Source organism: Ursus arctos, unplaced genomic scaffold (genome assembly GCF_023065955.2).
Source record: "Ursus arctos isolate Adak ecotype North America unplaced genomic scaffold, UrsArc2.0 scaffold_14, whole genome shotgun sequence".
In the NCBI taxonomy this organism is placed as follows: Eukaryota; Metazoa; Chordata; class Mammalia; order Carnivora; family Ursidae; genus Ursus; species Ursus arctos.
In genome coordinates, this window is record NW_026622808.1 from 64,060,936 (window position 1) to 64,080,851 (window position 19,916).

Sequence of the window (19,916 nt, forward strand, 5' to 3'; positions counted from 1 at the left end):
CGAAAGGAAGGATTCATAGCTACAGCTTCACCCGCCTCTCCGCGGTTCTGGGTGCGACCGGCCTTTGGATGAACACTGTAGGATGAGTGATTTTTTGGGTAGTGGGTAGACCGACCGATCCTAGTGCTTCCTTTTTGTTAGTCCCTCCTCAGGACCCAAAGGTGGGACCAGGGGCAGAGAAGACCAGGGAACACCAGCCACCAGAGGCTGAGCCCTCTCACCCTGCCCTCTCTAAGCGGTGGGACCCAATGCCTCCAAACGGCCCCTTCCCCACAGTCCTGGGATCCTGTGAGGCAGAAACCCCAGGTGAGCTAGGCTCCCGCAGCTAGAACCGAGGACCTAAACCCCAGTGGCCCCAGGCCCTAGGTCCTGGGGTTCCCACAAGCACACGGAGAATGCTGTCCTGCTGGACGGAGCCTGGGAGCTCCCCTCAGCCACACACGGTCTGGCAGACCTGGACTCCTCCTGGCGTTAAGGAGTCCAGTGACCTAGGGTGGAGCCTAGGCTCCCCTTGAGTAAGTCACAATCCGTCAGTTTCTCTCTTGACACCGGACGGAAGATCCCTAGCTGGAGATGGTCACTGCTGGAGGGGCCATGTTAAGGCTCAGAGAGTGTGGTAGACCTAGACCACCAAGGAGCTTGAGAGAGGGGGCCAAGGGCGTGGGGTCTTACAGAATTAAGGGCTGGGCCTCCAGACAGCAGCCCACCCTCCACCCCCGCCCCAGCTTTCAAGATTATTTCCTGCTAATGGAGAAATATTGCAGGGATGTTAGGGGGTGGCACTTCAAGTGAAGTGGGGGACAAAGTGGGTGGGGCTCTTGGGTCTCCCGTTCTTCAAGGCACAAGCGCTGGCCTTCCGTCTGTAGCTGCACCACTCATTCTCTGGTGCAACACTTCTCTCTGAGCCTTGCTTTTCTCAAGCGGAAAATGGGGACAGGGACATTTTTGATACGATACAAATATAAGCGCATGGGGCATAGTTGTTATTCAAGGAATTTCCTGGTATGGGCATTGAAGTTGGAGAGATTGGGGATTTGGGACAAGCAATGCAACTGTATCTTATTCATTAAGGTATTTGTTGGTGGGACTGAAAGGCACTGTAATATAGAGGTTTCAAGTGCCAATTCTGGCATCAGGACTGCTAGGAGTACTACTGTGCCTTCTCCTTTCTAGCTGGGTGTACCCTTCATCTCTGTGAGCTGCTGTCTCCTCTTCTGTTAAGTGGGAATTAGAATGTCCATGCTGCAGGTTCATCTTGGGAGTAAAGGACCCTGGGAGGTGAAACTGTTTGGAACTTGGATGGGCCTATATGGTGCTTGATCTGAAGACCAGTTCTCCCTGACAAGGGCTGGTCTTGTGTGTGTGTGTGTGTGTGTGTGTGTGTGTTGTGTCAGTGTTGTGTCAGTGGGGGAAGGAGCACAAGCGCAACCCTCAACCTTTGAGCCAACATCGAGATCATCTCTTGGTCTGGGCACATTCTTGTTTTCTGCTGGTGCTCAGCAGAGGTTTGCAAAGTTCAGATACTTAGGGTGCCAGGCTCCCCTCTGCCTCCCCCCTCCCCAGTAAGGGATGCCACCTACATCTTTTGTCCCATCATCTCCCTCCAGTTGATCCTAGACCCCAAATCAGGCCATTCTTAGCTTTCCCCAATATGTGCCCCTACCTCCCAGACCTTCTGTCTCCAAATCTCTTCCTCCGCCTCCCGAAGCCTTTTCCTCCTAAGTCTTGCTCTTTGGGACTGTCCACTGTTCCTCATGGAAAGCTGATGACTTATGGTAGGTTAAACCTTCTCCCTTAAATGGTGGAAGTTTGAAAGGTGTGACGTGGTGGAAGGCGAGAGACCACCCACCGAGCTACGCACCCTTGGACAAAGCGCCTTTCCCTCCCAGGGACTCCGTTTTCCCGAGTTCAAATGCATGGAGGGTGGGGACCCACCTGTCCTGCGGAAAAAGGCCTTGTGATGTGTACCGTGTCTGCGTTTCCACGTGTGCATTTATTGTTATTGCTCAGGATAGTGTTGAAAAGGCAGACAAATCCCATTAATTACAAAGAGCACAAGCCAGAGATACAGAGAAATAAAGAGTGTACAATTAGAGCACAGTCACTTCCCAGCCCCGATTGTCCCAGAGCCCCCCAGAGCCCTGGCGGCTTGTGGAAGCTGGAGCGGCACCATCTCCTCGCGACTCGGTTATAAAATGTGTGCACACGAGAGTTAGCAAAGTGCGGCGGCCCCGGGAGGAAAGGCCCGGAGGGACAGCACCACGGGCATTACAAAACAGACTTCGGGGGCCGAGAAGGTCCCAGAGCAGCCTCAAAGGTCTTGTTTTTGGTGGAGGGGGTGATGGCTGATGCCCAGGGGCTGGGATCCCCTTCCCTCTCCTCGGGTGAGTAGGCTCTCTACATCCCAATCGGGAGAGCTTGCTGTGGAACTTGGAAAAGACCTGGGGATTTTCTGCTGTTCGATAGGCCTTGGCTCTGGAAGACCCAAAGCCTTCAAGAAACACACCCCTCCCATCTTCTAATGGGATCTCAGACACTATGGAGAGTTTAGGGTGGGAGGCATGTCACAGTACACCCAGCTGACAGCCTCCCAAAAGTAGAGCATGCATAGGTAGGGGGAGTCAGGGTGGTGTGAAGAAGGTCCAGGAAAGAAATTGCTGCATCCCAAAGGACCGATCACAAAACCGCTGAAAAAACTTTGAATAAAGAGTAAGAAGTGCCCCTCCCCCACAAAGGCAGTACAGGAAAGGGAGACAGGACTAAACGTTTCTTCGTGAGGAGAATTAGAAATAAAAACAACTGGGCCACGCATTCCGGTAGCTCCAGGTGTGAGAGAGAGCCCTCTTCCTCTTCTGGACTGGGGCACATGGAGGGTCCACCCCAGCACAACTAAAGTGGGTGACTTTGGGTCCCAAGCTGAGATTGGGGTGGGGGGCTTGGTGGCCTCTCCTGGTAACACCCGTGCTTAGGGTGCAGGTGAGATGGTGGGAGGAACATCTGGCTTCCCCCAAGATTTAGGATGCTCTTTTTGTTTCTCCTTATGGGACACTCTATTTAGTGACCCTGAGTGAATAGTACTTACAATGGTAGGAAGGAAGCCCTTTGCACATAGAATGACAGGGCCCTTGGGTGGGGGAAGGGCAGGAGGTGGAAGACTTGGCGACATTTTAAAGTTTACTTAAAAGAATAGCTGTGAGACAATAACCAGGGCGTTTTGTTAAAAAAAGGAAAAGAGGGAAGGGTACTTATCCCTCCACATGATGAAACATTATATAAAGTGACAGTAATTAGAACTGTATGGCTGGTGCCGGCTGAGACACCCAGATAAGGGGTCAGAAGAGAAATTCCAGAAATAGACCCAAATCTATATAAGCTCTCAGTATGTGGTACAGGTGGCATTTCAGCATGGTTGGGAAAAGAGCAGCTATTCAATAAGTAGGCTACCCAGGCTGAGACGGTTCTAGAGTCCTTGGCCCGGTACCATCATTGTCATTGGTCTCGTCTCAAAAGCAGGGCACCCTCCCCCTTGTCAACTCCGTGTTCTGGTTGGGACAGGGGGGCAAGGGGCCATGGTGAGGGGCTGGTGGGAGCAATGGAGGCTGCTTCAGAGTTAGGGAGTGCTGGCCTGAGTCGCAGGGAGCAAACAGTCCTCCCTGCCCACCTCCAAAGGTGGGCGATTCTCCAGCCCGAGGGGTCACTGAATGGGCCCCCTGCTCTTCTCTCCTCTGTTGAGGGGAGACAAGTTGCTGAGCTTAGACCTCAGAATGAATCTCTCTTCTGGAGCCCTCGCCCGGAGGACAGAGAAGCAGCTAAGTGGATGGTGCAGTCTCAAACTGGAACAAAAAGATCTAGTTACAGAGGATCTATTACTGCAGTCTGTTTGATGTTGGGTTTTTTGCCTTTTTTTTTTTTTTAAACCACAGACATTTCAGAACCACACTGTGGGAGTAAGGAGTCAGCAACTGAAAGCATAAGCGTTGCATAGTATTAAATGAACAGAGACGGTGAGTTCTTTATTTACAATTATTGTCTAGATAAAAAAATTCATAAAAACAGATGAATGGTCATAAATTACTTACCCCCTAATGGGGTGAACTGCCAAACGTACCCCATGCTGCTAGATATAGGACGCAGAGTGCAAGCTTTATGTACTACAGTGAGTTTTGACAAACCAATCATTTCCTCTGTGTGTGTGTGTGTGTGTGTGTGTGTGTGTGTGTGCGCGCGCGCATCCATCATCCCTGACAAGAAAAGACCAACACTGATGTCAGGTATCCTCGGTCACTTCCACTGCTCCCTGTTCCCCAAGCTAGGCTCCGCCCAGAGAAAGCCCTCCTGTCTTCCCTGTGTCCTGGCTCCGAAGGAACAGGGAGCGTGGTGGGCAAGCGCGGCTTTCCTGCTCTCGTGGAATGAGGTCATGGACACAGGATTGGAACCAAGAAGGTGGAGAGATGGAAAACCTTGAGAAAGGAAACTACAAAAAACACAATGTTCCAAAGCTGCTCCAGGTTTTTTTTTTTTTTTTTTTTTTTTTTTACATGTGCAGGTCTTTACTTTCTCGGCAGGAGAACAGCGGGCTGGCTTTTGGCGGTGTTTGTACTGGAATCCAATAAGCACGTCTGAGGGCTGGTCACCCCTTTGGGGATGCAGTTTCCTCTGCTGGGTACATTCGGAGAGATTCCTTCACGACATTCATGTGATGCTCTCACACACAGAAGGTCCTCCTTCCAGGAAGGTTTTGCCAGGTGGGATGGGCTGACTTGGGATCCCAAACCCTCAGGTTCCTTCACAGCCACCCAGCCGTAGGCCCTCCCAGCTGACTATGGCTCTTTTCCCGAGTGGCTCTCATCTTGTTTGTGGAAGAATTCTCTGGGCCTGGAGAAGGGAAGGGCCGAGCTGACACAGAGCAACTGTGGGAAGGGATCAGTATGAGGAATGAATTTCGCAAGCGAGGTGGAAAGCGTTTGGTTTTCCTCGAAGCATGGGACATCATCGATCATGGTATTCAAAATGTCTTTTGCACTGTACAAGTTTATGGAAAAAGATCGTATGCTGAAAAGTCTCAAAGCAAACTTTGTATTAAATACAAAAGTTCTTTTATGAAAAAAGCTGATACCCACAAAGTGCTTAGCAGTTAAGAGGCTGAAGTACAATTAAATAAGCTCTCATTAAGTGGGATTACTAGTGCTGTTATTGTCTGGGGGAAAATAACCACCTTTTCTCACCTGTGATACTGTAGGGTTTCAGAATGGCTTTCTGTCTGGGAAAGCAAGACTTGCTGTCAAAAGGCTACAGTATATATTGCGACTACAGGAAGACAATTTGGTTTAAAAATCACACTGAATACATCTCAATATACACATCATAAGGTTCGTTCGGATCTAAATAGTGCAGAGAAAAAGGCTATTCTTCTTCAAAAATAAAAATCAAAGCAGCAAGTCATAATGACCCTCATCCAGTATGCCAACAGCTCATACGCGCATTTGTAAGTAAATAAACCTCTAAATTACTAAAAAAAAAAAAAAAACAACAACACAGTAGCATTTATAATATTGCAACACTACCTCACCCTCTGTCCAGACAGTGCCAAAGAGAACCTCTTTTTGAAATGCTCTTAGTAAACTCAAGTGAGTTTCATCGAGAGAAAAGTCTTCGACCAAAGCTGGGCGGACCCCGTCATCCTCGGGCCGGGCCCGCCGTCAGTGCTGCGACCCTAGGAAGACTTCTCTCCTCCTCTCCCTGTGTCTACGGAGCACGGCGTTCACCCCCTCCAGATGGATCCTCCTCCTCGGTAGCGTTTAGCTTCTGCCTGAGCCTCCCGCGGTAGTGACATAATTGAACGGAAACAGCAGGCAAAAATCAGAGCATGGCTATTGTAAAACATCCAGGATGCAGTCCAGGGAAGTGTCTGTTGGGCTGAGCTGTTTTTGTAACATCTTAGCCGCCAGTGTTCTTAAACCGTACAAATAGCCAAAGACGTTATCTACAGGTTTGTAAACAAATTACATTCTTGTTTTAGGACATAAATAAGTTAAAATAGAGCAATTTAAGCGGAAACAAGGCAACATGCCGGCAAAAAAACTTTATATATCCGTGTGTGTATATATATGTATATATATACCTATCTATATGGACGTATACAGTCTTGGAAAAGTATACGTTGATATAGATACAAAGAAATGGATATAACCTTGTGAGTGTCTATGAAGTTCTTCGGTTCTGTTGGTGCAAATTTACTAGGTGAGTTAAGCTCTGCAGTTTCAAAAAGTTGTTAAATTAACCTATACAACTGAGACCATGCTGCGCAAGCATTTCAAAAACTCACAGACCAGTGGATTGGATAAATAGTCTCAAAAAGAGTCTGTTTGCAGTTCCCGCCTAAGAAAACAAACAAAAAACCCTCCCCGACCCCCCCCCAAAACCAAACAAGGGGAGGACTGGAAGTGTACAGTACATTCATGCAGGGGACGTGGTGGCCTGGCGGGTGCATGGCTGGTCCGTGTTTGGGCGGGAGCCAGGAAGGGCTTGTTGTGGGAAAATCGCTCACTCCCGTAAGCCCTCCGAGGAGATCCGCCCCTTGCCTCAAAGTGAAAAAGAGTTCAAACAGCATCGCAGCCAGAAAAAGGGTCCGTTGGGTGGAAATGTTGGTTTTCTCGCCAGTATTTGGTTTCCTGTTGTTGCTCGTTGCTGCTTGGGTGAGCTGGGGGCCTGGATGGGTGGGGCCCGGGGGGTGGGTGGGTGGCGGCGGGGTCCTCAGCTAAAGCGACGTCTCCAGGCTGTGGATGGGGCTCCCTGGACTTGAAGAGGTAGCTGATTTGCTTGTGTCGGTCGTCAGGTTGATCCCGCTGTCGATGGCGCTGTTGTTCTTGTTGAGCGATGACGGCGGGCTCGAGTTCTGCTTGAGCGCGGCATCTTCTTCCAGGTCGGTGTCGTCAATGAGGGGGATGTGGGGCTGTGAATCTTCGATCCGGAATTCGGGGTGAGCCATGAAATTATGGATGGAGGTTCGGGACTCAGGCTTTTCTAGACCTTCATAGAGAGAGCTACGGAACGCCTTCACGACGCGAATCTGCAAGGGAAGCACGGGGGTGAGAAGCTCTGTCCTGGGCGGGGGCCGGCAGCCAAGCTGGGTAGGGGGGACTCGGAGGAGGGGTGGGGGGAGGGGTTAGGGCACAGCGGGCGGCGGCTGGAATCCACAGTCGCTGGGTGTTATGAGCAGGGGCAGGAGGGGGAAGACTGGAAGAGGGGGCTCAGGTTATATGCATCCATGAGGTTTTAAAAACTGCTTTGGTTTTGGTCAGAACTACAGTATTAGGACGGGAGGAATCAAGCCCCATCGCAGAGACGGTGGGAAACAGTGGTTAGAGGAAGCATAGTCCACTCCACTCCGGCGGGCGCCCAGACCTAGTGAGAGACTGAGCCTTGTTAACTTTAAAGCAGAAGTTCAACCATGCAGAAGGGGAGCGGGACCGGGGGAATAAAGGAGGAAGGAGGAGAAGCTAGGTTTAGAACATTAATCTTAAGAAACCCACACGCAGTTAAGAAACCATACAACATGGAACAGATACCATGTCACAAAGAGAAAAGGAACGGGAAGGAGAGACAGTTGGCTGAGCCGGGATGGGAGAAGACACACGAGGTCCAGAGAACAGGAACATCAAACCGAAGGCAGCAAGGCAAACCAGAGCCGACTCAGGGCTTTCTGGGGTGCAGAGCGGAGGCAGCCAGAAAGCACGGAGCAGCTGGCGGACTGATGACATTCAGCGGCCAGAGCATGCCACGGTGAGGGGTCGGGAACCACACGGCACACACAGACAGACACATGGCTACACTTGGAAGCCTGGACAATGTGAACGGAGGTCTTTGTACCCAACGTTTCTTTCCTCATGCATTTGGGAGGTAAACACTCGAGTATAGACTCAAAGCCCTGGCCAGTCATTGGAGTTGACTTTGGGGTCCCTTATTTCCTGGGGTATTTTATTTCTTTATTTGTGCTTTGAAAACACAAAACCCCCCAAAAGGAGGCCAGAATCAGATGGCCAAACCCAGCCCTGGGTGACATTCTAGGGGGTGTGGACCCGAGCCACAAAAAAAGCATGCTCTTTCATTTTCTGTGTCAGAGTTGGAACCCGTGGTTTTCTGAAGAGTGAAAGGAGGCTGGACATCGAGTGTTCCAGGCTAGTGGAAGGAGCACTGGACTCAGAGTCCGGGAGACCCGAGTCTGAGTCCTGGATGGCTCTGCCACTTTTGGTGCCTTGACCTCGGTAAGACACACTGCCTCACGGGTTGTCCCTCTGTCCTGCCTCATGGGGTGCCGAGGAATAGGACCCCCGTGTTGGAGAGAGGGGTGCCTTCTCCAGATTCCTGGGAGGGGGAAGCTGTGCCTGTCATTTCAAGGGGCAGATGGGACTTGGGACAAAGGTATTTCCTCCTCTCTTCCTAACCCCAACTCAGAGCAGAGGCAGTGGTGGGGGAATGTGAGGCATCATCAGTGCCTCCAAGGAGCAGAGCGTCAGCCAAGGTGGCCGCGGAGTTGAGGGTGCCCTGCATGGCCCTCGCCGCAGAGCAGAGGCTGGCTGTGCACCACAGGCCTGCGGGCGGCGGCGGGAGGGGGAGGGGCAGAGGACCAGCGGGGTTCTTGTGGGGAGGCCCTTGTGGTTCCAGGACCTGTGGAACTCTCAGCTAAACCCAGGGGTGTCTTGTTGGTGGGGCACAGGTGGGAAAAGCCCTGTCCATGGAAGTAAATTTTCTAGATGACTGTGGCTGATGGTTTTAAGTGTCCTAGCGCGGGGTTTCTTTTACTATTTCCGAGGGAAGTGCAGCTAAAGCACGAGCTGCTCCCCTGCCTTTGGATTTAGCGTACGCAGAGAAGAATTTAACTTTAGGTTGGTCAGTAATCCATTCGGTCTTTTGTAAGACCCCAGAGTTTTGATTTTTTTTTTTTTTAAAGGTTCTCTCTTTGGTTGTCAGCCATTGTTACTCGTTCTGACTTTTCCTTGTTTGCTCAAAAGCATCTCTGTCCCTTTTCCTTCTTATGTGCTGTGGGTTGGGGACTCATGGGGACCCTGCTTGTTGGAATCATGTTTTAAATAACAGGCACCAGGCACCAAGCAAGAGCCAGTGGATGCCGTGACAGCCATTTGACTTCTCTGAGGCCTCTTTCTCCTTGGATTCCCTGTTCATGGCTCTGTAGAGATTATTCAATATTCTGATCTCCTGATGAGCAGCCCGCTACACCCTCAAGTAAGTCAAACCAACAAAAAAGGTGTCATGGGCCTCAGTTTTCTTATCTGTAAAATGGGAATAACTGTCATTATAACTGCCCAGCCTAGTGCCCAGTGTGTTCTGAGGCTGGTTCCAATAAGGTGCCAGCTGGAGCGCCTGGTGGAGGAGGAGGGGTGGTGGCGGGACCCTGTCATGGGACTGAAAATGCAAAGGGGACAACACACAATGAGATGCAGGCCCCTTGCCCTCCCCCTGGCATGGAGACGACAGAAAGAATGAACTGCTCTGGACAAGACTGTGGGGACAAGACTTTTCGGGACACCCCGCCACGGTCATCTCAAGTGTCCACTTCGGTTCTCTCCACGGCTGAAATGAAAAAAATATGGGAAGAAAAAAAGCTCTTCCGCCTCCCATCCCTGCCTACCCTAAAGTGAGATTTTGGGGGCAGAAGCTGCACTTGGGTACGGGGGGACGGGAGAAGGGAAAGGACCCGGCCTGTGGGACTTCAGACACTGTGGTTTCATCAGCACAGAGGGAGAGGAGACCCACGCATGTGTCGGACAGCTCTGAGAGAATGCGTCGGCCCTGGGCTGGGACGGGTTCGACATACTCGAATGTTTACCCGGCTTCAGGGAAGCCAAGAGTCTGGGATTGATTCACATTCATTTCAGGCTCAAGGTTAAAGACTCACAACCTCTTTTAATTTCACTCTCTCTTGCTGAACTCTGTCTCCAGGGTTCTCTAGCCCTCTAGGGAAACAAACACATGGAATATTCAGACAGTGGAGAGGTCTAGGCCCCCCGCCCCGAGAAGCAAGCCATTTTCTCGCCAACCCAAGATTGCACTAGACTCATCACCAAAATGCTAACGAGAGGCACAGCTTTCTTTTCTTTCCTTCTTCATTTCTCCCCTTCAGAGATGCGCACTCCTTGCCCTAGCAGACCTCAGAATCAGGAAGGTGAAGGGGAAGTGGCAGTAAGAGATGCCCTCTGTCTGGTAGTGGCCAGGAAGTAGCCGGTTCTAGGTTAGGAGTCTGATGTGCTTGGCCTGGTTGGTTCGAAGGAGGAGGACCTTCACTGACCAACACGGAGCCTGCTACAAACTTGTTAAATACAAACGTGGTTTGAGATCCGTTAGGAGTTTGAGGGGAATAAGCAGGAGCGGCAGGCGGCTTGGCCTCGGATCACAGAGCCAAATGCTCATTCTGTCCTTGATCACCTGCGGGAAGGTGCCTTTCTCCCCAGTCCCGGCCAGGCTGGCAGAAATTCCAGAAATTAAACCACTTTCTTGGCCTTCTAGAGCCCGGGGGATGGACCCCTTTCTACTTCGTGAGGCTGTGGGGATGGGCACTGGTTCTGGAATGGAAATTCAACCTCTGCAGGGTCCAGGGCTATGGGCTCGTCTGGAAAGTGGTGTGGGATGGTGGGGAAAACGAGGCACTTCGGAGTCAGACCTCTGGCCACTCACTTGTGTGATCGTGGCCATGTCAGGCCAGTCCTCCGAGCCTCAGTGTCTTTCTCAGTGAAATGGATGTCTCGTCAGGTCCTCCCTCCCGTTTCCTTGGTGAGGCATATGAGAAGTGAAGGGTATGGAAACTACTTTGGGAAATCTTGAGTGAGGCTTAAGTATAAGGCCTTAGGCATGTGCCTTTAAGTTTCTAGGGGAAAAAACAAACTCACTTTTGCGTCAGGCAGAAGAGGAAAGAAAGAGAGCGGACCAGAGTTCCCTCCCAAACATTCTGGATGCAAGTCTGACCTGCCTGTCATGTCACCGCATGTATCTGTCTGCCTCCTCACCTCCTCACAGTGGTGCCGGGGGAGGGATGGGGTGGGGGGCTCCTTATCCCAAGGTCATGAGTCAGAAGTCTGCCCCAAGCAGACACTGCCCCACCACAGGCCTTGGTGGTCAACTCTTGGTAACCCAGGGGACGGTGGTCTGACTCCTAGGGTTTATAGATTCCAGGTATTTTGGACTCAGCATGCACAGGGCCACCCTCCTCTGCTGGAGAATCCCCAGGAACAAGACCCTGCTCAGAGGAGGTGGGAGGCAGCCTACCTCTCCATCCCACCCAATCTGGGACACCTTCTCTTACTCCTGGCCACTGGTGTCACACCCCCTGTGAGAAAAAAGCCTTTGACTCCTGAAGGGACCCTGCCTGGTAACTAGAAGGCCCTCAGAGTCCTTGGAGACCAGAGGAGGTATTGTTAAAGCAACTATTCAGGTGAAGGAGGAACTGGGGGTATTTATTTAAAGTTCACACTGTGACTGTATTGATCAGATGTGTGTGTTGAAGCCACAGAGGTTGGGATCGCTTTTGGAACCAGTACTCTTGGCTAGGGGGATGGTCAGGCTTCCACAAGTCACCCCCAAATTACAGTCTGGATTCTCTGGTAGAGGGGAGGAATACGAGATGCTCAAGATAGCAGTTGGATGAGGGAGCCATGCCTGACCAGCCCCTCTGGGTCCTCAGAGAGAATGGAGGATGGGCAGACATCGGTGTCTCTCTGAGGGAGAAGTGTTGCGAGCCGGCTATTGCTTGACCGGCCTTACTGAATGGTTTTATAAAGGACAGAAGAAAAGGTGAGAATGATACTGCGGGTTTGAGATGACTGAGCTCTTCCTCTAGCTATGAGAGCTAAGGCGTGGGGCTAAGCCATGGGAAGACTTCCAAAGGCTGCATGGGTGCCCAGAAATGCCAGGCGGGCTCTGGCTGTGGCCAGTGTGAAGTACCGTGCCTCTGAGAGGTCAGACCCAGCCAGAGGGATGGAGGAGTCACCAGGAGGGATGGCAGGAACCCAAAGAAATGGATTCTTTCCCCACTGGCTCTCCAGACCGGAACCACCCCCCCCTTTCTAAAAGTGATCTCTATGCTCGAACCAGGATCAAGAGTTGTATGCTCTACCAACTGAGCCAGCCAGGCACCCCCAGCCTGGAACACTTGGTCATTGCACTTCAAGACAGGTGGTGGTGCTGAGCAAGGCCAGAGCGAAGTGGACGTAGGAGGAGGTCAACCGGGTGAGGCTCTCTGTGGGGGAGGGGGGGCACAGGATGAGACCAAAGTGTTTCCTGCCCTGAGAAAGCCTGGCAGTGACTTCCTAGTGATAGTCATGGCAACATGACTTGGACCCCATCTGCTCAAATAGATCTCCATTTCACCCTGGCTTGCCTGGCCTCCCCATTGCTGGGTTTTTGTGCTAAAGAATGAACCCAGAAATGCTTTTCTTCCGTTTTCTGCATCTTCCCTGTTACCCTGCATAACTGGCAGGGCTGCACCCACTCAAGGACATGAGCGTAGGCCAGCAGCAGCTCTCTGTGGCTCGTGTCTTCTGCCAGAGGGCTCAGATGGCCCACCTGGCATGTAGGTCCTCTCCCGCTCAGTGGGAGGGGATGTGTGCAGTGGCCGTACTGTGTTTGGATGGGGGTATAGGCACTTTATAAAGTATGGAGAAATGAAGCCCAGAGCCTGCTCCTCATCAAAAGCCTGAGGGCTGGAGCAGATAACATTGTGGCAATCTGAGAAGACCAGAACTGGGGGCTCCCCCACAGTTTGGGAGGGGGTGACTGAAGACAAGGTAAGGGAGGCAGGTGGTAAATAGAGACTTCTTAATCCCTCTGGGGCCTGAAGCCATGGAGGGGTTCAGAAAGATCTACGTAGGCCAGAGATGAGAGATCCAGGTTGGAAGTGGTGGCATGAGGAGGTGAGCTTGGCAGGAGGGAGAAAATGGAGGGGGCCAGAGTCCCTGGCCATCCCTCAGAGGAGGAAGGGCAGAAAACCATGGGTTGGACCAGATCCCTCAGGGCCTGCTGACACCCAGCCAAGATGTGAAGCGTGGTTCACCGTTTACTGCCTGAGGTCACGCTGAATGGGTAAGGAGCTCTGTCCTTTCTAGGAAGGGGTCAGACCTTCGGCGTGCAGGGCGTAGTGTGTGTAAGGCAGCTAATGCCATCCGACGTACAAGGGAAGAAGGCAGAGGTTTCTGAACTACTGTGGCGAGGGCCTCTAGGCTCTGATCTCCTTGGTGGCCTGGGACCCCTCCCCCACTGGGACCTCTGACCAATAGTAACCCCTCTCTTGGCTGGACCCCACTGTGACTGACTGTGACCCTCGATGGCCTTGACCCATGGTAACCCTTTGCCTAACTAACTGTAAGACTCTGACCTCCTGACCAGCTCTGACCTTGGCCTGTGGACCAGGCTTTTCCTGACTGAGTATGGCCCTAGACCAATTGGGATACTCCTTGCCATCCTGGCTGACTGCTTCCCCTTGGCTGCTGTGACCCTCTGGTGGGCTGGAGCATTTGATCACTGGAAACTCCCAACCAGATGCCGATCCTTGACTGACCCAGATCTTTTTGGCCACTTTTGACCTTCACGACCCCCTGGCTGAGTGGTTAAGCCCCTGACCCTGACCCCAGCCAACCCTGGCCCACCAAGGGACTGCCACCCCATGACTGGCTATGCTCTCCTGACCAGCAGGGACCCTTCTCAATGGCTATGGCCCCTCAGCCCCCTGGGCCTCGCCATGACTGTCTGCCCCCCGTGTCCTTGGTGCCCCGGCCCCTGCCCGCCCAGCACTGGCGTCGGTGGCGCCCGAGGCAGTAAGGATTCACACTCACGCCCAGCTGCAGCAGGAGGAAGGCTGGTCGGAGAGGAAAGAGCATTGGACAACGACACGCGACTAGGGCTAGAGAGATTGGCTACGTCCTGGCTCTGGCTGGTGACGGAGGACTGTCTCCGCAGGGCCCCCTGAAAGGAGGCCCCGCTCTTGAAAGTATTGACTACTTCAATCTGCAACGGAGGAGAGAACGAGACAAGTTGCGAGAAGAACGGACACACAGCTACACGACTGACAGGCGCAATGCCACGAGCACAGCCGCAGCCACGGTGACAACGACAACGTGACTTAAATCAAACAAAGACTACCAGACACACTCAAAGGCTCTGAAAGACGTCTGCTTGGTGCCAGGCCCCTCTGTAGACCCCAGAGCCCCAGGGAGGGCTGGCCAAGAGGGCTGCATGCTGGGGTTCTTGTGGAGGAGAACCCCAGCTGTGTCGGGAGGCTCTGGGTCGGACATCTGTCCCGCCCCCACCCCAGTTCTCTGAGAGGGCTGTCTTCTGAACCTCGGTCACCCCTAAAACCGGGGGGGGGGGCACTGTGAATGCCAACGAGAGGATGTTGGGGAGTGCCCTATGGGGCGTGAAACAGCTCAGACGATCTACTCTTTGTTACAGTGTGGTGCTAGGCACGGTCTAGGCAAGAGGCCCACCCTCTCTTAGTTTCTTAGTCCTGTGGCCCACACCTCACAGGGCTGTGAACACACAGTGTGAACTAGGACTCCAGCCCAGGCAGAGGGCTGTGCGAGAGCGTGTGGCCTGGGGGGGGGGGGGCAGATGGTGGCAGCATATGTGTCTGTCCTGGGGAAGAAACCCATCCCACACATGTGCTTGCCCTGTGTGCCCTTGCTGCACACGTATGTGTGAGTGTATGCATGGGGAAGACCCAACTTTGCTTCCGAGAGTGGCCTCGACACCGTGGTGGAGGCCAGAGGGCAGTGTCTGAAGGCCCTGGTGGGGGACATGCACACATGTGCAGAGATGCCCGGACCTCACAGGCTGACTCCCAGGCCCGGGAGAATCTGGGGTTGGCCCTGGCCTTACAGCGACTCGTGTCCAGCCCTGTGCTGGCCCTCCTGGTGGCTGCCCCACAACCCTGCCCAGAGCCCCACACTCACCTCAGCCCTCAGGCCTCCTCCCCACTTAGGGGCATCCCCCCTGGAAACCCATGGTGGGCGTGACCCCCCGTGTGACCCCTTTCTGGTCTGAGGGGTGAGATGGAAGGTTCCTGAGGAGCCCGTAGCTTCTTTAGCATCCACGGGAGCGTGCGTGTGGGGAGCGTGGGTGTACCAAAGGCTGGTGGGTGGTGAGAGCAGGGCTGGAGCCCCGTCCCTGTGGGCCTGTGGGGTGGCACGGAGCACGCCCATCTCCATCCCCTGCCTGCCCTGGCTAGGCGTGGCCCAGCCCCGGGAGTCTCCTGTACCTGGGTCTGGATCCGATTCAGGCCTCGAAACCACAGGATCTGGCCTCGCCGCAGTTCCCTCTCGGCGTGGTCTATCTCCTCCACATCCTCATTGAGCTCCTCCTCCGGGATCTCCTCCTTCTGCGTAAGCCTGCCCGCCTCCTTCAGGAACTTGAGCCTGCTGGTCGGGATGGTAGCGATGACCTGCAGGGGGTCCAGCGGCAGGTGATGGGGGCTGTCCCGCAGGCGGCCTCCTTCCCGACCTGCCACCCCAGCCGCTGGCCTCCCCCTACTTACCTAGTTATGTGCGGCTCGCTCCCTAACTCATCCGACCTGTTCCTCAACCCCATCTTCTATAATTTCTTATTGATTTGCTTTGTAATTCACTCACTCATCCTGAGTTGGGGGGTACAGTGGAAAATCTTGGCCTTTAGGAGTTGGACAGGTGTGACCTTGAATACCCAGACCTCATAGGTCATGTGACCTTGGGTAAGTCATTTAACTTCTCTGAGCTCTGGTGTTCTCGTCTGTAAAGCTGGGGGCAATTCTCACAGTTTGAGGATTAGGCAAGATGGTGTGTCTAAGTCGCTGTGCATGAACCTGGCCCACAGCTGGCCCTCACATCCCTGGGCTCATTTCTCCTGATCATTGGGTCCTGTGGCACGTGAGTGCGGGTAGCAGGGGCTCAGGGCACGGGTACTGTGGGGACAGCCAATCCTGGGACTCTGGGAATGGCTGCCCTCCCAGAAAGGGAAGGCAATACGAGAAGGGGATATGCTTTTATCCTTAATCGTACTCCAAAGGGCTTGTCCATGGGGCCGAGGCGTGAAAGGCAGGCCCTATGGGGACATGGAGGTGGCAGAGATCAGAGGCCCCTTTCATATCCTGTAGGGACACACAGGGGCTGGCCTGGACACTCAGCCTCACGGGTTCCCTGCAGGTTTCAGCGCTGCCCGCTGGCATCATCCTCAGGCATTAGGAGTCAGCTCAAGATGCCAAGAGCTCCCTGAGGGTGTGGGCTCTGGAAGGATAAAGGAAGCCAGGGAATGGGGTTGCTGAGTCAAATCTAGTTTATCAACTTTCCAAAGAAGCTCCAAAGTTTAAAGAAGTGCCTTTTGGATGAAACTAAATTTTCTTCTTTATCCTCTAGTTAATTTCTGCTACTGCAACTTCCCACTCCAGCCTGGAACAGCTTGAAGGCAAGAACGATGTCTCAGGCCAGTTGGGGCTCCCATTACCTGGATGATGGAGCATCTTGGGAATTGAGCCCCTTTGGCCCAGATCTGGCTCCAGGTACTTCTCATGAGCACTGCATCCTGGTTAGGCTGCAAGCGGTGAGTGCCGTGGAGGGGTGTGTGTGTGTGTGTGTGTGTGTGTGTGTGTGTGCGCGTGTGCATGCCTGCATGTGCACACACATGCCTAGGACTTGGGCAGAAGTAGGGAAGGGAACCAGTGGGAGAATGTTCTGGATCACAGCTGGAAGGGTCCCTACAGAACATCCAGCCCACGGTTCCCCAAAGCCGGGGAGGATGTCAGACACGGCACTGCATCACTCTGAGACAAGGCCGAGTTCACCCCTCCTACATTTCCTCGGAGCTCTCTGAGGGAGTCTCTGCTTGGTGTCAGACCACTTACTAATTATCCTCTTAAACAAGCAGCTGGCTTCAGGCTCTGAGCCTTCACGGGCCATGGCATCGAGTTAGAGTTTAATAATGTTGCTCTCATTACATTATTATTTTTTTGTTAGCTTCTCTTTATGACAAATGATACTGATTTTCTAATCATGTTAATAATATAAAGCTGCCTTTTGAAATGAATTTCAATAAAAACTGATTTGATTGAAAGAAAATATCAAATACATGACAGGATCGGGGTATATAGATATAAGGCAAAAAAATCACAGCGGTGGTACCCAAAAGACCAGTGTGCGGGACCTGGGCCAAGCCCCATGGCTCAGATGCCCAGAGACAGGGAGGGCCTTGCCTAGGGTCAGACGCTGAGTCCATGGCAGAGCCGGGACCCATTCCTGGGACTCCCGGATTCCCTGTCCAGGGCTCTTTCTCTTCCTCTGCCAAGAGGCACCTCCTACAACCCACCCGGAACTTACCTGGCCCCAGACGAGCTCTCCTAACCCGATGAATATGCACCACATCCACTGGTCCAGCTGCAGCGGAGAGCAGCTGAATGGCTTCCCCCCAAACTGCACGATCACTATCTGGAGGTCGAAGGGGAGCACAGGGACAGAGAGAGAGAGAGCGAGAGAGACAGAGAGACGGAGGGAGACAGACAGACAGAGAGAGTCAGGGGCCAATGCGGGGGTCTGGGCTCTCGGCATGGCCAAGGGCGCTGGCTGCTCACTGCCCACCCCGGCCCAGGTTGGGGTGGGGGCCTGGCTACCTGGATGGCAAAGGTGCCCAGCACAATGGTGCAGAAAATAGGGTTCCGGAAGATGCCATCAAAGACGTTGCGCTCGCCGTGGATCTTGCGGGCGTTGATCTCGTTGAAGAGCTGCATCATGACGAAGGTGTTGAAGATGATGGTGTAGTGCTCCGAGGGTGGCGAGTGCAGGGGCGCGTTCCTCCCGCTGTCGATCTGGAACATCTTCTCGCCTGCCGAGAGGGCGAGGGCGGGAGTGGGGCTGAGGGCCCCGGCTGGGGGAGACGCCCGGCCCTGAGTGGGGGGCCTTGTCTGCGCAGCCGGGAGGGTCATGCAGAGACGGAGGCGGTGCTGTGGATATCAGGGGGCAGGGTGGGTCTGCACTGTTGGGTGGTCCTGAGTGTGAGTGGAGGGGTGACAAAACCCTTTCTTCTCTAGGGAGAAAGACCTTCAGTGCTTTATCCCACTTTTCTGTGGAAATCTGATAAAGGTGGAATGCAAGCTGTATCGTCAGGTGACACTGCTTATAGAGTGACCTCCAGTTGGCAAACTCATCTGGACTGGGAGGACTGGGAGGACAGGGCGTGAACTAGGAATCCCTGGTGGGAGGCCATGGCCTTGGGCTTCCCAGAAAATGGTGCTTCTTGTAACCGACTCTGTCCCTTGCTGAACCTCTGGAAGCTTCTGGGGCTCTTATAGGAAATATCAATTGCTATGTGGAGGTTGGGGCTCCTAGGCCAGGCTGGCTCCACCCATGGGGCCTCATTCTCTTGTATCCGAGTTATCACATGATGGGTGGAGAGGAGCCCCCCGGGCTGCTGTGTGGACATGCACTGATGACAGGCCCGATGCCATTCTATATCTCTCGGCAAAGCTGTGTAAGCTGGTGTCAGGAGGGCTTGTGGGGTTTTCTGAGTGTGAGGTGTCTAGCTGAATCCAAGATTGAGAGTAGGTGCTCAAGGGGGAAGCCAGCAAGTAAACCAGGAACCCCCACCAGGCAGCCTTCTCTCCTACTTTTGCATTTTCAGGCTTCTTTGAAGACGCCAAATACGCTTGACAATAGTCCTGCCAACACACCGCCTTCCAATACAAGAGGACTGCCCTTGGAGGAATAGGGTCCATGCCCTACCCACATCTGTACCCTGGACTTTGAGGGCAAGGGCTCGTTGGCATTGCAAGCCCAGCTCCTCCCGTGGAGAAGCCTGCCCATCCTGGGAGCTCCCGGCTGGCCCGGACTCACCGTGTGACTGTGGGCCAGCCCCTTCCCATGCTGGGCCTCTCCGTGACTCAGGGTGGGCTTTGCCCACATCATCTCTGAAGCACCCAAGGAAACCAGGCCTGGTCTTCACCCAGACTCTGCAGTTCGCTTACAGGTCACCTCGCCTCTGTGTGCCTCAGGGCATGCAGGGCCTGCACCATTTGCCGGAGAGACCTAACTGCAGGAGCCTAAGGGAAATGCCATGGAAATGGCTGGCGGCGCTGCAGGCGTTTGGCCTTTCCCGAGGAGGTGTCAGTGAGGATGGCTGCATGGGGCACGGATGAGGTGCAGGGATGGGTCAGAGGAGGGGCAGGTGTGAGGGGCATAGACCAGCAAGTGGGTGCCACCCTGCCCAGTGCGTACTCAGCGTCTGGAGCTGTCATCAGTGGAAAAGCCCCAGCTTTGGGGTTGGCCAGACCTGAGACGGGGCCTGGCTCTGCCCAAGACTTGCTATGTGACCTTGAGCAACTCACTTCCCAGCCCTGGGCCCCTGTTACGTCACTGCCGGACAAGAAGGCAGATGTGAGTCCAGAACGTTGGGTCCAGGCCAGGGCGTCCCAGGTGGGCCGGTGGGGGACTCACCCACAAAGAGCAGAGTGAAGATGAGGGTGAGCTGGTAGACGGCGTGGCCCAGGATGTTCTTCATCATGGTCCGTGAGATGAGGGGCTTGTTGCGGCCATAGGGCTTCCTCAGAAGCAGGGTCTCGGTGGGCGGCTCGGTGGCCAGCGCCAGCGAGGCGAATGTGTCCATGATGAGGTTTACCCAGAGCATCTGCACGGCCTTCAGAGGGGAGTCCTGGAGACAGCAGCGGTGGGGAAGGCTGTCATGGGGGAGGCTGGCTGCACCCGCTGCTGCGAAATGCCGGGCGTGGGCCTCAGCAGCCTCTTGGTGGCCCTTCGAGCCGGCTCTGCCCAGTGGGTCTGCCCTCAGCTGGCCTGCCCGCTGAACAGGCAGGTTTGCTGGGCCTTCCCTTCCCTGGAGAACAGCCTAGACCTGCCCACCTGTGTTCTCCCCCAAGGAGAAAATTGGGTCTTCCAAGC

The 19,916-nt window shown here is 53.8% G+C and overlaps 1 protein-coding gene and 1 long non-coding RNA gene across 15 annotated transcripts in view; one reads left to right on the forward strand and one right to left on the reverse strand.

Moving 5' to 3' along the window:
* Window positions 1-3,982: 3,982 nt before the first annotated feature.
* The window catches only part of ATP2B2 (ATPase plasma membrane Ca2+ transporting 2), a 365,663-nt gene continuing 349,729 nt past the window's right edge, over window positions 3,983-19,916 (reverse strand). For 11 of the 13 annotated variants that reach the window (XM_026501360.4, XM_044385058.3, XM_026501361.4 and 8 more), the window contains 5 exons: window positions 19,458-19,671; window positions 17,639-17,850; window positions 17,349-17,456; window positions 15,263-15,445; window positions 3,983-7,069 (listed from right to left, as the gene is read on the reverse strand). In XM_026501360.4, the coding sequence (XP_026357145.1) occupies window positions 6,758-7,069; window positions 15,263-15,445; window positions 17,349-17,456; window positions 17,639-17,850; window positions 19,458-19,671 (1,029 nt within the window). In that variant the 3' untranslated portion in view covers window positions 3,983-6,757. Of the gene's footprint in view, window positions 7,070-13,841; window positions 14,014-15,262; window positions 15,446-17,348; window positions 17,457-17,638; window positions 17,851-19,457; window positions 19,672-19,916 lie in introns of all 13 variants that reach the window. The other 2 variants (XM_057311933.1, XM_044385062.3) reach the window with 2 other exon arrangements.
* LOC113257170 (uncharacterized) lies at window positions 6,983-17,008 on the forward strand. 2 transcript variants are annotated; one of them, XR_007191738.2, is made up of 4 exons: window positions 6,983-7,088; window positions 8,121-8,264; window positions 9,097-9,243; window positions 16,392-17,008. It is a non-coding gene; the product is annotated as an uncharacterized LOC113257170 (long non-coding RNA). The 2 variants fall into 2 exon arrangements; XR_008959129.1 differs by lacking the exon at window positions 16,392-17,008 and having other exon boundaries at window positions 9,097-15,533.